The 15,971-nt window shown below is 39.1% G+C and overlaps 1 protein-coding gene across 1 annotated transcript in view; it reads right to left on the bottom strand.

Annotated features, from left to right (window-relative positions):
* Window positions 1–2,257: 2,257 nt before the first annotated feature.
* The window catches only part of LOC121417265 (serine/threonine-protein kinase Nek6-like), a 28,334-nt gene continuing 14,620 nt past the window's right edge, over window positions 2,258–15,971 (bottom strand). Inside the window, exons 4-16 of the mRNA XM_041610903.1 lie at window positions 14,742–14,835; window positions 13,537–13,682; window positions 12,725–12,777; window positions 11,087–11,214; window positions 10,149–10,250; window positions 9,744–9,823; window positions 8,736–8,903; window positions 7,522–7,670; window positions 7,085–7,291; window positions 6,333–6,448; window positions 5,052–5,185; window positions 4,402–4,497; window positions 2,258–2,864 (exon numbers count right to left, since the gene is read on the bottom strand). Coding sequence (XP_041466837.1) covers window positions 2,744–2,864; window positions 4,402–4,497; window positions 5,052–5,185; window positions 6,333–6,448; window positions 7,085–7,291; window positions 7,522–7,670; window positions 8,736–8,903; window positions 9,744–9,823; window positions 10,149–10,250; window positions 11,087–11,214; window positions 12,725–12,777; window positions 13,537–13,682; window positions 14,742–14,835 — 1,594 coding nt within the window. The 3' untranslated portion in view covers window positions 2,258–2,743. The remainder of the gene's footprint in view (window positions 2,865–4,401; window positions 4,498–5,051; window positions 5,186–6,332; window positions 6,449–7,084; window positions 7,292–7,521; window positions 7,671–8,735; window positions 8,904–9,743; window positions 9,824–10,148; window positions 10,251–11,086; window positions 11,215–12,724; window positions 12,778–13,536; window positions 13,683–14,741; window positions 14,836–15,971) is intronic.

The following is a 15,971-nucleotide window of genomic DNA, read 5'->3' as shown; positions in this document are numbered from 1 at the left end:
TACCCCAATAAGAAGAATGATTTTGGCAAATTGTTTTGAATTTTTGGCATATATATTTGAATGTATTGAAAGAACATTTGACTTTGGATCTGAGTGATACCCTTTTCATAAACCTATCCTCCAATTAGCTGCCTAAGAGTAATGCGGATAATTCAATAAAAATTGTGTTCACAAACTCCGAAAATAAGCCGCATTATTTTTACGAGCGCTCGTCCTGAAAAAGGCGGATAATCGTCATGACAACTGGACATGCCCCCTCCGATTGCGGTTGTGTTGGAAAAGGGTGACCTTGTGACCGCACCATGGCAATTATCCGCATTATTTGGAAATGCGTTCATAAACTCAAAATCTTGTCCCGATGCTGCTATTATGCGGATAATAGCAGCATCAAAATAATGCGGATTACTCTTGTCCTCCTCAAATTTACGACCAAATTATGCTGCTATTAGCTGCATAATTGGGTTTATGAAAGGGGTATGAAATAATGGATTTTTGATTGAGAACAAAACAAAGATACAGAAACATACTGCATTATCAAGAAACTCACCTTCCCCCACAAAGCAAAACAACAGGTTATAATTTACTTTGGTTGCAGTCAGCTTTTTGAGACCCCATTGTCACGCATGGCATCCCCTCGTCAATGGAAGTGGCCCCCCCCCCTCCGGTACATGTAGAGACACGAGGCAGTGATATATGCTATACAACCAATTTGATTCTTCAAGCATTTCCAGGAATAACAATAATGATAATAGGCATTTATATAGCGCCATCTATCTACAAATAGTATATTTCGAGGCGCGTTGTTATTATAATTATTACCCCGGGTTTAGCTCGAGCTGCCTTTCAGCGCTAATGCATTCAAGGAATTAATCCTGCCGGGTACCCATTCACCTCACCTGGGTCGAGTGCAGCACAATGTGGATAAATTTCTTGCTGAAGGAAATTACGCCATGGCTGGGATTCGAACCCACAACCCTCTGTTTCAAAGTCAGAAGACTTATCCACTGGGCCACAACGCTCCACACAAATTCCTGTCATGTACCCATTCACCTCACCTGGGTTCGGCATAGCACAGTGTGCATCAATTTTACTGTTCTCTGCATATTTGTTAGGAAGAAGACAGAATATAGTAAAAGCACGGTGGTGGATTTTGACAGAGGCACAAGGGACGCACCCCTCTATATGTTAGGAATCACTCATTATACATTATACTACTATTGCTAAATTGAAGAAAATTGTCATCGGCACCCCCTGTACTTGAACCTGGATCCGCTACTGAAAGCATACATGTATATAATAGAATACTAAGATAAAAATGTTGAAAAAAATGGATGAAATATTAATCATATTCATTTGCACCATTTCAACACATATCAAGGTGTAATAGTAATAATCAACCAATCTCCAATATAACCCTGACAACAACAGGCATCTTAAGGCCACCGCACACACCTTACGACCTGACTGGTCGGCGACTGGCTTGCGACTCAGTGAGGGGAGATGAATCGCAAGGCAGTCATAAGCCTCGAGACCGCACACCTTGCGATCCGATCTGTGACTCACGCATGCGCTTTTTGGCATAGCATCTGAGAAATTGCGCTTACTACTGCGTATGCGCGTTGTTTATCATAATACGCGATATGCAACTCTGCTGTCTGATTGGCTGGAGCTGGATTGAGCTTGTGATCCAGTCATAAGGATTCGACATGTCAAATCCTTCTGATTTTCCTTGCGACTTCTCTGTGACTGGTCTGCGACGCTCAAGCTGACAAGTGCTGTAACGTCACATCTCCCCTCACCCAGTCGCAAGCCAGTCGGCGGCCGGTCGGGTCGTAAGGTGTGCGGTGGCCTTAAAGCCAGTACATACATACAACTACATACAAACATACATTTTTTTCATTATTTTTTTTACAATGATTCTAATTTTATAATAGAATTGAAAGACATAGTTATTGAAGGAAGTATTATAAAAACTTTGGAATGAAACGAAGCAAGGTGAAATAAAGGAAGATTACTGATAACATACATGGAATTTTTGGAATGAATTCATGAAAGTTAAATACTAGCTATAATTCTTACCACATCACTGTATGCCTTCAAAAAGACGGTTTGCGACCCGATTTTTCTTTTTGCTGTATCATTGTCTGATAAAAGCTCACTAAGAAGGGACATACAGGGGCCGCGGCACCGGGGGATGGGGGCTGGGCTTCAGCCCCCCCCACTTTTTTCAAAAACGTAAAAATGACCATAAGGATTGTGCATGGTCAGCCTCCCCACTTTGAAAACCGTTCCGCAGCCTCTGCCATGTTTCCATTCTCTAAAATCACCATGCATTTCCCGAGACTGGTACTGAACCCATATTTCTATTTTCTGTAAAATTAATGTCTAACAGAAGCTCACTAAAAAGGGACCATGTTACCATTCTCTCAAATTACTGAATGTATTTCATGAGACTGGTTGTTATGCTATCTTTCTCATGAAGAAGGGACCATGTTACCATTCTCTCACATCATTGAATGCATGTCATAAGACTGGCAGCGATCCCATCTATCTATTTTTTGCATCATTAATGTCTGATAGAATCTCACTAAGAAGGGACCATGTTACCATTCTCTCAAATCATTGAATGCATGTCTCAAGACTGGCAGCGATCCCATCTTTCTACTTTGAGTATCAGTAACCTCCAATAGAAGTTCGCTAAGATGATAGCAGGTTACCATTCTTTCAAACCACTCAATGAATATCATGAGACTGGTAATGTTCCCATCTTTCTACTTTGTGTATCATTAACCTCCGATAGAAGTTCGCTAAGAAGGTAGCATGTTTCCATTCTCTCACTGCCAATGGCTTCCTCAAACTGAAGTCTGCAGGAAAGAAAAAAAAACACAAATAGAGAAAATAGATAAGACGTAGCATAGATTTCACAAATACTTTTATATCAGAGCCCCCCCCCCAAAACAAATTTAACTTCTCCAGCTAAAGATGTTTACATTCTGTCAATGTGTATTTGGTAGACTTCCCGACCCCATCTTGCGAAGAGAGTAATATTATAATACAGTCCGACCTCTCTTATCCGGACATGTTGGGACCAGCACCAATCCGGATAAGGGATTTATCCGGATCTGGGAGACCCAATACTAAATACACGCAGCTGCGCTGCCGGCTGCCTCCCCAGTAGCGGTAGCTACACTATTGTAGTGGGCGTATGGTACGGAAATATTCACTGCAGAGTCAGTGCAAATTATAGGCAGTGTTTTTATGGCAATGAAATCGATCGATGGCCAAAACTCATGGATAATTTACCTGCTAAAATGACAGAGGTATACATCGATCATACCTCGAAAGAAAGAGAATGACTCGATGAAATCAAGTTTTAAAATTAGATCATCGCGGCGGGTATCGCAGCTTCGCAATGTCAGCCATTGTTACACTGACTGCAGGCTCAAACATGATAGATGTCGCTGTCCGTATTGAGGCCTAAATTTAGCTAGCAAGACATGTGTTGTTTTTCCCGCGAAGCAAGAAGAAAAACATGATGAAATGTTCGTGCTGCACCCTGATTTACTGGAAATTTTCATTCCTAAAGTTCTTTGGGTGAGATATTTTCATGAAAAATATGTTTGGTGTAGGGTGACTATGTTGGGAAATATATTTAATCAAAGTGAGTTTACGTATAGGATTGAGTTTAGATTGAAATCTCATTTCCTCACGTATCGGGACTAGATTGAATTAAGAAAAAAAAAAAAATCTCGGCAAGTGTGCGTCCGGATAAGGGGAGGCCGGATAAGAGAGGTCGGACTGTAGTCATATTATATATTAGAGTCAGGTAGCTTGTGAAATTCTATACAACTTTGCTGTGAAACACTTTCCCTCAAAATACTGCAGTGAAAAGTCATTGCGAGTTGAATTGAGCAAGTCTATTTCATTCACTGCTCCTGATCCCTCCCTGGATAATGGCTCGGCACACAAAGGCCCGAATTCACAAAGGTGGTTTTGAAAACCCACGGTTAAATCCATGGTCTATGTAGATTTCTTGTATAAATTACGCTCTAGCGCGTATCGGGCGCGTGTATAAAAAACGTCCAATACTGATGTACGCTTTTGTCAGTGCGCCAAATTGACGCCTGTTGCAGCGGTTTTCCATGCTTTTTTTATTCAGGAGTCCACTCTCCAAACAGTGGACTCATGAATGCAATATAATACATGTATCTAACCATGGTAACAGGCATCATTTGGCACACTGACAAAAGCGCTCATCAACATTGGAATGTTTTATACATGCACCCGATACGCGCTAAATTAAGCGTAATTTATACACGAAATCTGCATGTTCCATGGACTCAACCGTGGGTTTTCAAAACCACCTTTGTGAGTTCGGGCCGTAGAGTTCAAGCAACTCACCTTAGTTGATCGGGATCCAGGTCTTTCCCTCGATTCTCCCGAATTTTACATTCAATCTCAGAGAATATATCATTTCCCAGGACACCTCTGCATTCACTGTCGAAAGAAGAAATACAAAATGATACTGTAAAGATATCTCTTAGTAGACCTAAGCTTTCACTATTAATAGAGCTGGTCAGGTTCTAGCAAACAAATTTTTTTTATCCTGTTTTGCTTTAATGAGAGACTTCTCGCTATCATATAAATGCAAGTTTTGTTAAAAATCTAGATCAGTTCGATCAGAATCCAATAACATCACTACCCAAGTATTTGTATGTATGAATAAAACATATGTGCCAAATGACTCTAGAAAAACATGCGTAATTTCCGAGAAATTAGCAAAATAAGCACAGAATTCCATCAAATGTCGGGTCTCTTTCCAAGCAATATAAGTACACTGTCCCTCATATGCTTTCCTGCGTTAGTAACCTTCAGAGTTATCGCTTTTCAGCTGAGATTTCATGATTTCACTAAATTAAGAATACATTACTGTACCAGATTTAGATCTATGTTAACGTAATGACAATTAACCTTGATATTAAAGACGTTCTCAAGAAATAATTGTTTGCTGCAATTAAATTCTTTTAGGAAGGCTCCTCTACAGTACTCACTCTGCTAATAGTTGTTGACAGCTGGTGATATCATCTGAGAGGTTGGCTGAATCTTCAAAGCTATCGTCCTCATCACTATTCTGAACATCAACGTTTGCCGCAGTCCTCGCATTGCTTAGAATATCCTCAAGAACCTACATGTAGTCAAAGAAATGTAATAATACAGGAATTTATAAAGCTATCGTCCTCATCACTATTCTAAACATCAACGTTGGCCGCAGTCCTTGCGTTGCTCAGAATATCCTCGAGAACCTAGTTAAAGAAACGGTGATCCAACCACAATAAGACTCTTGTTATAGGATCCCCGTGATAATAATAATAATTGGATTTATATAGCGCTTTTTCCAGAGGATACAAAGCGCTGTTAATTGCATAAGACAAGTTAAGGTTTATGGATGGTTATATAAGTGTGTTTTGAGATGTTTTTTGAAGAGATAAGAGAAGAGAGGTTTCGAAGAGATGGAGGGAGTTTGTTCCAAAGACGGGGGGGCAAGAGATTGAAAGGAGTTGAAACCGGCCTGTTTTCTGGACTTTGGAATTACATGGGAAGGAGCAGCCGTAGAACGAAGAGAGTGAGTAGATCTTTGTTGCTGAAATAATGAAGAAATGTAAGAAGGTAGTGTGGTTGACAGAGACTTGTAGGTTTGAACAAGTATTCGATAATGTATTCTATCAGAAACAGGTAGCCAATGTAGTTCATTTTAGAAGAGGAGTGCTTTAGGGGAAAGGGATCATGGTATAATAACTTTCCCCTTAAACAGGGCTAAACACTAGCACTGACCTAATGGTCATAGATCAGACAAAATTTTTGTCTGGACAGTGAATTTTGAATTTGGCCAAAGTTGCTTGACCAATATGAACAGAAAAATATTCTTGTTAGGCCCATTAAAAATTGATAATGGTGTAGATCTCAAAGAAATTCAATAATTTTCTTCATATCAGAAAGTTGGACCACTTCAAAAAAGTTCAAAGGAAAAAAAGGGTTACTGTTTTTCTCATTGTAAAGCAACAAAACAATTTTTTTGTGCTTGATCATTATACGCTCTAAACTGGCAATGCTGTTAGAACAATAAATCGCAGTTTAAAACTTCAAAATATGACTCATGAATGTTGTATCTATATTTTATTTCGGTCAAATTTTGAACATGATTAGAAAATTAATCACTATTGTCAATTTGAGGTTGCCAATTTTGAGGAGCAAAGTTAAGGTTAATTTTGACCTTGTGAAAGCTATGTGATCTATGGATTAAACAATAAAAACGGACGTCTGTGGCAACATACCTCATCGTCATCTTCAAAATCACTTGCATACTCTTCCTCTTCTTCTGTTCGTTCAGTTCTTCTGTCTATCGTGTTCTCTTCTCCTTCTTCCTCCACCTCGAGCTCCTCTGGAATATCTGATACATGAACAAAAAAAAAATACATGAGGAATGAATGCTGACTAAAATAGAACTAAACAAAATTGGCAACCTCAAATTGGCAATATCATTAATTATCTAATCATGTTCATATTTTGAAAAAATAAAATATAGATATGACATTTGTTGTCTGATGTGAAATGAAACGGTTCTTAGGTCAAGAAGCTATGGCCAAAAGACGTGCAAAGTTAATTATAATGCTAATTTATGCATAAAATCTGCATTTTTGTTTCTGGCAGTGAATTGCAATTTTAGTTTACCTGTACAATACAGGGATAAGATAAGACAGTAGTCCTAGGGTTAATTCAATGACTCACACTCGAAAATAAGAGCCGTTAAATTGCAGCAGATCTTTATAATCTATCAAATTGGCAACAGAGAATAAAATATACCGCAGTCACCATTTCCATGCTACAATTGGCAATTTCTTATTGAACTTTACAATCATAGTTCATGGTATATCCATATATTTTTGTTTTCAAATTATGTAAACATGAAAATAGATGTTGTTACCAGTAGGATCAGAGAAAATTTACACCTACTAAAATCCCTGTATTGGTTTAATCCTATATATGTATGGGGGTTGAATACTACAGTAGGTCGATATATATTTACCTTCATCAGAGTTTAGAGGAGACTCGCACTCTTCCGGTATTTCTAAGTCCATCTCAGAATCCTGTCTCAATGATTTCACCAGAGGGTGTGCTTCATTATTCCTCGTTAGATCCGGTCTATCCCGTTCATCATCGCTACTGTCAAAGTCGTCGGGGTAGTCGCCCGATTCGCTAGGTTCAAGGGGCGGACGGACAATGGGAGGTAGACCTGGAAAAACATTAAAAAAATAACAAGTATTTTTAATTCCCTTAAAAGTGAAAGTTAATCCTAGAGTAAAGTTAGTTTAAATGAAACAAGAAAACAAATCAAACATATGGGTGAATCTTTCATGAATTTCCCTCAATTTTCATTAATATTCTCCAGTTATTTTCCTGCTATTTTTACAAAACTAAATCTAGTTAGGGTGAGCTTGCCCTTGAAATTATGAAGGTCCATACCTGGTGATTCTTTGATGGCTTCCCCTGTACATGACCGTGGCGTAGAGGGCAGCATAGCCAGAGATGATTTACTCCTGGGTGGAGAGCGGGCAGGTTTAGATGTTTGCAAAGACGCCCTCGTCCTGTGACTTGCGGACATTGGACGGTTCCTATGGGACACAATGTCAAAGGTCAATGGATAAATGGCAATGGCTTGTGGGAATAGACAGTAGGGGTCATAAATGATGTCACATGCATGTACATTCAATTGATCTTTAAAAATTCATAATTTTATGATTCTTTGATGTTTTTTGTCAAAATTTTACCAATACTTTTCTTAATTCTTTCTGCTTTGATGAAAACACATTTACATGTATGATCAAGGTTAACTTTCCATTTAACATGCACCTGAATGAAACGTTTATAATCTTAATCTTTTGCACTATTTTAAGACTTGAAGCATTGGTTAACCTTAATTAGCACAAGAAGTGGTGACCAGTCATGCAATAATTCAAGCTTAATTTATGAACAGCCTTATAGAACACTGCCTAATATAAATATCATCTTCATTTACATTAACATGGGGGTGTCATGGTTTTAGTGTTTATGACTTTTATCTTTCAATCTGAGGGACATGGGTTCCATTCCCTGCCATGGCAGAGATGCCAAGTTCAAAGACCAGCTATGCATGAGATTTTCTGTGAATCTGAGTGAGATCAGACATTGTGTACAATGTATATGGGGATAGGCTGTGATACATGTAGTTGCGTGAAACAGAGATTTGAGGGGATGAACAATAGTAAAAAATGCTTGAGTCTCACGCATAATTTGTGAGACTTGGTAGCTCTGCCATGGCGAGTTTACTTTCAGCAAGATATTTACCCACATTGTGCTGCACTCAACCCAGGTGAGGTGAAGGGGCACCAGGTGGGTGTCTCATAAAGCTGTTCGTAAGTTAAGAGCGACTTTAAGAATGACTGATCCTTTCTTGTGGTAAATGGTATATATTGGCACGTTAGAAAGGATCACCAGTCGTTCTTAAAGTCCTCTTAACCTACGAACAGCTTTATAAAAATCCCCCCTGATAGGAAGAAATTCCTTGAACGCTTCAGTGCCTATACGGCAATACAGCTAAAGCCGAGGTAATAATAGCAGCGCTTTGTATCCTCGGACAAAAAGCGCTTAATAAATCCAGCTATTATTACCATTTACCGTCCTTTCCAGGCAAAACTTACCTGGTTGTGTTGGCGACACTGGTGACCTTTAACCTCGCAATGGGGGAGGAGCTTGTCGGTGGTCTATTGGCGTTTGTCGTTGCAAGCTGCTGCTGCAGAAGCTCTTTTTCAGCAATAAAGTTACTGAGGTGGTTCTGCATGTAATCTTGTGAGAGGATCGTTGTAGCACTGGAAAGAAAAAATATAATACAATCAATTGTAATAATATAATAACGCAGTTCTTGTATAGCGCATATCACAGTATGTCATAACGTCCCTATGCGCTTCCAAAGGACTTGGATATTATTACCCTGGCTTTAGGTGGCATTTCAAGGAATAAAATCCTGCCAGGTACCCATTCACCTCACCTGGGTTGAGTGCAGCACAATGTGAATGACTTTCTTGCTGAAGGAAATTACGCCATGGCTGGGATTCGAACCCACGACCCTCTGTTTCAAAGTCAGAAGACTAATCCAATGGGCCTCAATGCTCCACACTAGGCTCATGTGGTCTAGTGGTTGGAGCGCTGAACTCATGATGAGGTAGGAGTTCAAATCCCTGCTTGGCAATTGTCTCCACTTTAACCATCAGGCCTGAAAGTAATTTCTGTTATCTATATGGTCAGTCACTATGAATGAATAACTATGATGTAAAATGAAATCTATACGGGCGGGCTCTTTGAATTTTGAAATAAGGGGGGGGGGGCGGTACCTTGTAAAGGCGATATAATTTTTTTTTCCTAATGAATAAAAGGGTAAAAAATCACCATTTTCTTCTTCTTACGTTTTCTTCCTCTTTTTTCTTCTGCACAACTCGAAAAATCATCGGAACCACCCACCCCTCCCCCATCCATCCTACCAGGAACCCATTTAACACCTGGGTGGAGAGTAATAAAGTGAGGATTGATGCTTTGCCAAAGGATGCTATGCCATGTTGGGATTTAAACCAGACAGCTAATGGTTTTAAAAACTGATTGTAAAATTGATTGTAACATTAATTAAAAGATTGATTGTAATTTGTAGTACTTACCTTGGGCGTTTATCCGGATCCTTTTCAAGTATGAACGCTAATAATCCTTGAAGGTCGGTAGAGTACATGGACGGAATAATCTGAAAATTAATCATAGTTCAAGCTAATACTGGGTTCAAGGGAATTGTGTTAAAATTTAAAGTTCTTGTTTTCTGAGATAAAAAAAACTAAAATTTTTTCCCAAAGTGATTATTTTGTATTTCAGACCAAAAAAGATTATGAGCATCAAACGCAGGTTCAAATGCACCCACCTCACACAACGGATAAAATGCAATGTTTAACTGCAAATCCTCTCTAAATATCATACCATGATCACATGCAATACAATGAAATAGAAAATAGATGGGGCCCAAGAACTGAGCCTTGGGGTACCCCAAAGTGACAATATTCAAGCTAATTACTTACCGGGTTATCACCTTTGACGATCTTGTAATACAGACTAAGAAGATTGTGAGCATCAAATGCCGGCTCAAAGGCACACACCTCGTACAATAGACAACCAAGAGCCTGGAAATTAAAACGGGTCATGAGGGGTTTTATTTCTCCTTATTGGTTATCATTTCTGGGCTCTCCCATGTGCTATTGACATTACATTAGAAATACGGTATGCTCTATTGAAAAGGAATGAAACTTCCATGATGTGCAACAATAGGTGTATTGAGTGTGAATTCCAATAGAATTAAAATGTCAGGGTTTGCGTTAAGCCAATACAATAAAGGTGTATCCTACAACCAAATGTGGTTCTAAGGCAGTGTTTTTTCCCATAAAAATTTGCTTTGCCCTCTTCACAGCTTACTGCAAAGGGGTCGTGGTCTACTGGTTAAGATTCACGTCTTTCAATCTGAGTGACGTGGGTTCCATTCCAAACCATGGCATGTTTTCCTTAAGCAAGAAATCTAAGCAATATTGTGCTGCACTCAACCCAGCTAAGGTAAATGGGCACCCGCAGGAAGTAATTCCTCAAAAAGCTGTGCGCACCGGAATCGGTAGACTAGCTTAGCCGGGGTAATATAAGAGTGCATTCAGCATCTAGCAAGGTGGATATGTGCACTATACAAATCCCATATTATACAAATCCCATATTATCAAAAGTTATTTATTTTGCGTCTTATGAAGGGCATAAGTGTAAAAAGCATAACAACTGCCTTTTCACAATAAAACTTTGTCTACCGGATGTCAGTTTGATGTAAAATCATAGCAATTACTCAAGATTAAACATATCCCTGTATAGGTCAAAGCTTTAGTCCTCAAGTTTAACTTTTTGTAGAACAGAAAATTGGGGACTAAAGCCACTTGAGGCCATTACCAAGACCAGATTAGATCAATCGGGTTCCAGGACTCACCCAGACATCAGACTTGTTGTTATAGGGTTGGTCCTGGCATAGTTCTGGACTAAGGTAGCAAGGGGTCCCAACACAGGTCTTGGCCTTGTCTACGGTGTGTTCTAAAGTCCTGGATATACCAAAGTCACCTTCATAAAGAAAACAAACATATGAGACACAAGAATATATTCATTGAAGTGAATAATCTAAAATTAGATTGTCAGTTGCTTCATCTACTCTTCCAGTTGTCTCATCACACATCAAATAAATACTGTAGAAGCGTATGTTCTTTTGTTGCTAGTTGCAACATGCGAAAATAATAGGACTTGTGTCCCAGCAATGCCATGTTAGATATAACAGCGCCCCTCTTTCATTGTGATGGATGGCCTTGGGCAGGCAATAGAGGTGTCGTATATCCCTACAGAGTCAATATGCAATGCATCTTCGCTCCTTGATTGCCTGTAGTGATCTGCCTGAAGCGTGTGTTTATATACCCTTGTGGTATTGTTGGAGAAAAAATAAAGATCATATTTCTTGTCTTTATCAACCAACAAATTAATTATGCCATGTTGATTTGATATCCAATCTATGGGAAAGTTTGAACCCAGAATACTAGGGGTACTCCAGTGGTCTAGTGGTTATGACACTGGTCTAGTAATCCAGAGGTTCCAATCCAGCTCGGTCTGCCTGTGAATTTTTTCACAGCAGCAGAACTCTACTTCACACAGCAGTAGCATGTGTTTAGACCCTTGTGGTAATATTGGAGACAAAATAAATATCATATTTCTTGTCTTTATCACCCAACAAATTAATTATTCCATATTAATAATAACCATATTGGATGGCTTTATTTTATGGAATACCAGAAATATTCCACTCATTAGGGACAATATTCAACAAATCACAGATGAATGGAATATTGGCCTTTACTCTGGTATTCCATTCTGAGCCATCCAATATAATATTATTATTACTAAAAAAAATAAATAACTCAATAATAGTCAAACAAATAAAAGATGAAGTACCGTAAAGGCACTAGTATTCAACCCGGCATATATCAAAGATTTTGACATATTCCCAAAAATATTTAGAAGTAGGGAATTTATCTTAATTTCATACCTTTGTTATTTCCAGGGTAACCTGTTGTCAGTATTTTCTTTATCAATCTGTCAACTGTGTGCGCGGAGGATCGAATTATGCGGCGATGGCCATTTGCATTGAATGGCACTAGTATTCAACCTAGTGAGGATAGATTGCAAATCTCAAAAGGGTTTAGATTGCTAAATTAGATCTAGCTCTATGTAAGTCTCTGGCTTTGATTAATTCCCTGTTTTTGTCTCATCTCAAATGGTCTAGTCCATTGTCGTATGGGACAAGGGCAGATTGAGAGACAGGGCCATCTTTCATCGCTAGGTTGAATACTAGTGCCGACAGATTGAATACTAGTGCCAAAAACCATTGCCGTATGATTTGATCGCCCGCGCACACAGTTGACAGGTTGAAGAAAAAAATAATGGGAAAAGAATAACCAGCATTTGCTCTTTGCTGGAAATAAGATGGGTCTGAAATTCAGGTAAATTCTATATTTCTATATATTTGAGGAAACTCTCCAAACGGGTTGAATACTAGTGCCCTTACGGTAATTGAGTGAAAACTCACCTAGCTTGACTACATCATTCTTTGTAAGGAAGACATTCTGTGTTTTTAGATCTCTGGTGAATAACAAAGTACAGAAAATCGTTTGGAAACAAGAATACAAACAATTGAATAAAAATATCCCTCTAAAAAGATTCACCTGAATAAGAACTGGCAACCAATTCAACCAAAACACAAAATAAAAATGATGCACTGTAGACATTTTACATGAATATGATGATGATCCAGAGCATTTATGTTGCGCCATATTTCTGTTCAGAACATTCACTGGTGCCGTCTCATTAAAGCTAATTATTACACATCTGCTGAAATAAGTGAGTTTTGAGAGACGATTTGAAGAGTTCAATGTTCTCACTTTCACAGAGTGATGAAGGGAGGGAGTATTGTGTCATCTATCATCTTGAAATAATCCATTCCTAGGTGCATTATTATTATTATCATGGCTGCAGCACTAGCTCAAGGAATTAATTTACCTTGCCTGGATAAAGAGCAGCACAACATGGGTAAATTCCTTGCTGAAAGAAAACACGCAATGCTGCCGTACTTTGGCAAAAGGAAGCAAGTTACAAACAAATCAACTGTTGTAAATGAGCAATGTGTATTTGTCATTTAAACAGGCATCAAATCAATTTGACGGCATATTTTCTTCAATATCTTTCCATAGAACGTTCATTCCTTCCCCAAATTTTGCCTGAACGTGCAACAAACAAATGGTGTTTCAGTACCAACAACAACTCCAATTTGACTGATGTGTCACCTGCTTCCTTTTTGCCAAAGTTGGGCAGTATGGCCTAGATTTTTGCTTCCATATTTACCTGTGCAATATTTTCTTGGAGTGTATGTACTGTACAGCCATGACTAGTTGGATAAACCATTGCATGATACGTCCCTCGTCAAACGGTTTGCCTCGGTGCTTGGCCGTCTGTATCCGCTCATCTAGGTTACCACCATCACAGTAGTCCTGGGTTAGTTGGGGGCGGCAAAAAGACAAAGATGACTTTAAGGAATTGGCTTTTCCGGATATTGGTGATGATAAAGGTGGTATTGGTGATGGTGACAATGGTGATGATACCGGGGGGGGGGGGGGGGGCAGTCAAATGTATTGCTGTACACATGTGTGACCAAATTATTTCCAAATACCCCCTTAACAAGTTTTCTGCAGGCTTCATTTAAATATTTTGGCCCCTAAACAAGTTGTTGCCAGAATGTGAGCCCAGGCAAAAAGCTTGGGGGAAAAAACATACCCTAATTTACACGTTTAGCTTTGGAAAAATAAACATCGACCAGTCTTTCAAAACCACCCTTTTCTTTAAAAATCCCTTAACGAGGCCCGCGTCCAAAACTGAAAAACCACCACTATAAACATATTTTTTGGTCAATATTTGACTTCCCTCCCCCCCGGCTGAAACATGATGATGACAATATGATGATGGTGGTGATGATGATGATGATAATGTCGATGATGATGATGATAATAATATCCAAGGTGATTGTGATGATGGTGATAATGATATTGAAAATAATGATAATAATATCCAAGATGATGGTGATGATGATAGTGGTAATCAAGATGGTGATGATGAAAACAATGAAAATGATGATGCTGGTGCTGGAGATGATGATGAAGTTGATGGTGATGATGATAGTGATGATGATGGTGATGATGGGGGTGATGATGATGGTGATGATGATGATAAAGATGATGATGATGATGGGGGTGATGATGGTGATGATGATGATGATGGTGATGAAGATGATGATGGTTGTGATGATGATGAAGATGATGTTAATGATGATGGTAATGATGATGATTGTGGTGGTGGTTGGTGGTAATGATGATGATGACAGTGGTTAAGATGATAATAAACAAACCAAGCAGGTAGACAGACTAACTGAAAGATAGACAAGAGACTGGTAGCTAGACTCTCAGTTTAAAGACAGAGTTATCCTCAAATAGATAGGCAAACAGTAAAATATATACATGAAGACAGATAGACAGACAGTCAGACATCTATCTTACCTGAGCTATACAGAGATATACAGACTCTGGAACCTCCTCGAAGAACGAATCATGATAGGTGACGATATGGGGATGCCTCAGCTGGGCCAAGATTCTAAAATGTGAATAAAATCATCACATTGTTGTGATTAATAATACATTTCAGCATTGTTTAAAGGCAGTTATTAACTATATGACCAGGATTGAAAATAAGTGATGAGTGATTATTTGCTAATCAAACCATCGCGATCATTCAGGTCAGTCAGGAATGGCCAAAGCATTGTAAAACAAGTAGTCAATTATTTTTTTGATGTATGACTTGTAAAAAATACCACCACTTCATGACACATTCTACATGGGGGTAGTGACTATTCTTGTTTTGCTTCTCTCTAAGTAGGGGTGGGGTTGGGAAGGGAGTATTCTTACTTAGCTTCTGTCTCTGAGACCAGAATGCTCAGTAGTGAGCATATTATTTACTAACAAGCTATACTTACCTATACCATCTCATCAAATTGCTATTCGTTACCCTGACTCGAATAGCCACCGGTAAAAAACTCCCCGAAAGAGGCTAACTGCAATCAGATAGCCTGGGAAACCCGTCACGGGACGAGACCCATAAAACCCCCTCGCCACATATAAGCCTCCTCTTTCGTTGCCAAGGAGGGGCGAGGTCTGCTGGGGAGGACGGGAGGGGAGCTATAGGTAAGTATAGCTTGTTAGTAAATAATATGCTCACTACTGAGCATTCTGATTTACTACACTGCGCTATACTTACCTATACCATCTCATCAAATTGCTAGAATAGCACGGAAAAAACTGGAGGAGGGGCAGAAACGAGACCCTTTCCAGACAAGTAGGCAAAACAATGATAAAGAAACTGATTTACTATAAAATGGAGTAGTCTCCCAACTGGAGAAGCTACTCTTGTAATAAAGGGATAAGAATCATCAACCACGTTAATGAAATATATCAACTGGAAATAGCCTAGGAAAAATTAGGACAAGACAAGAACCGCCAAGGCAAAACCTGTCTCTTGGCTATTACATCAAATAAGTAATAAGATACAAGATATTGAATAGGTCCAATAGGATGCCTGGAGGATCTCCTCCAAGGGGTACCCTGAACAGTGCCCAAGATGCTGTTATTGAATAGGTCCAATAGGATGCCTGGAGGATCTCCTCCAAGGGGTACCCTGAACAGTGCCCAAGATGCTGCTATGCCCCGTGAATCGTGGGCTCTAAAGGATCCTGA

Source organism: Lytechinus variegatus, chromosome 6, assembly GCF_018143015.1.
Source record: "Lytechinus variegatus isolate NC3 chromosome 6, Lvar_3.0, whole genome shotgun sequence".
Classification (NCBI taxonomy): Eukaryota; Metazoa; Echinodermata; class Echinoidea; order Temnopleuroida; family Toxopneustidae; genus Lytechinus; species Lytechinus variegatus.
The sequence above is the reverse complement of the archived record's forward strand: the minus strand, read 5'-3'. Positions and strand labels throughout refer to the sequence as shown.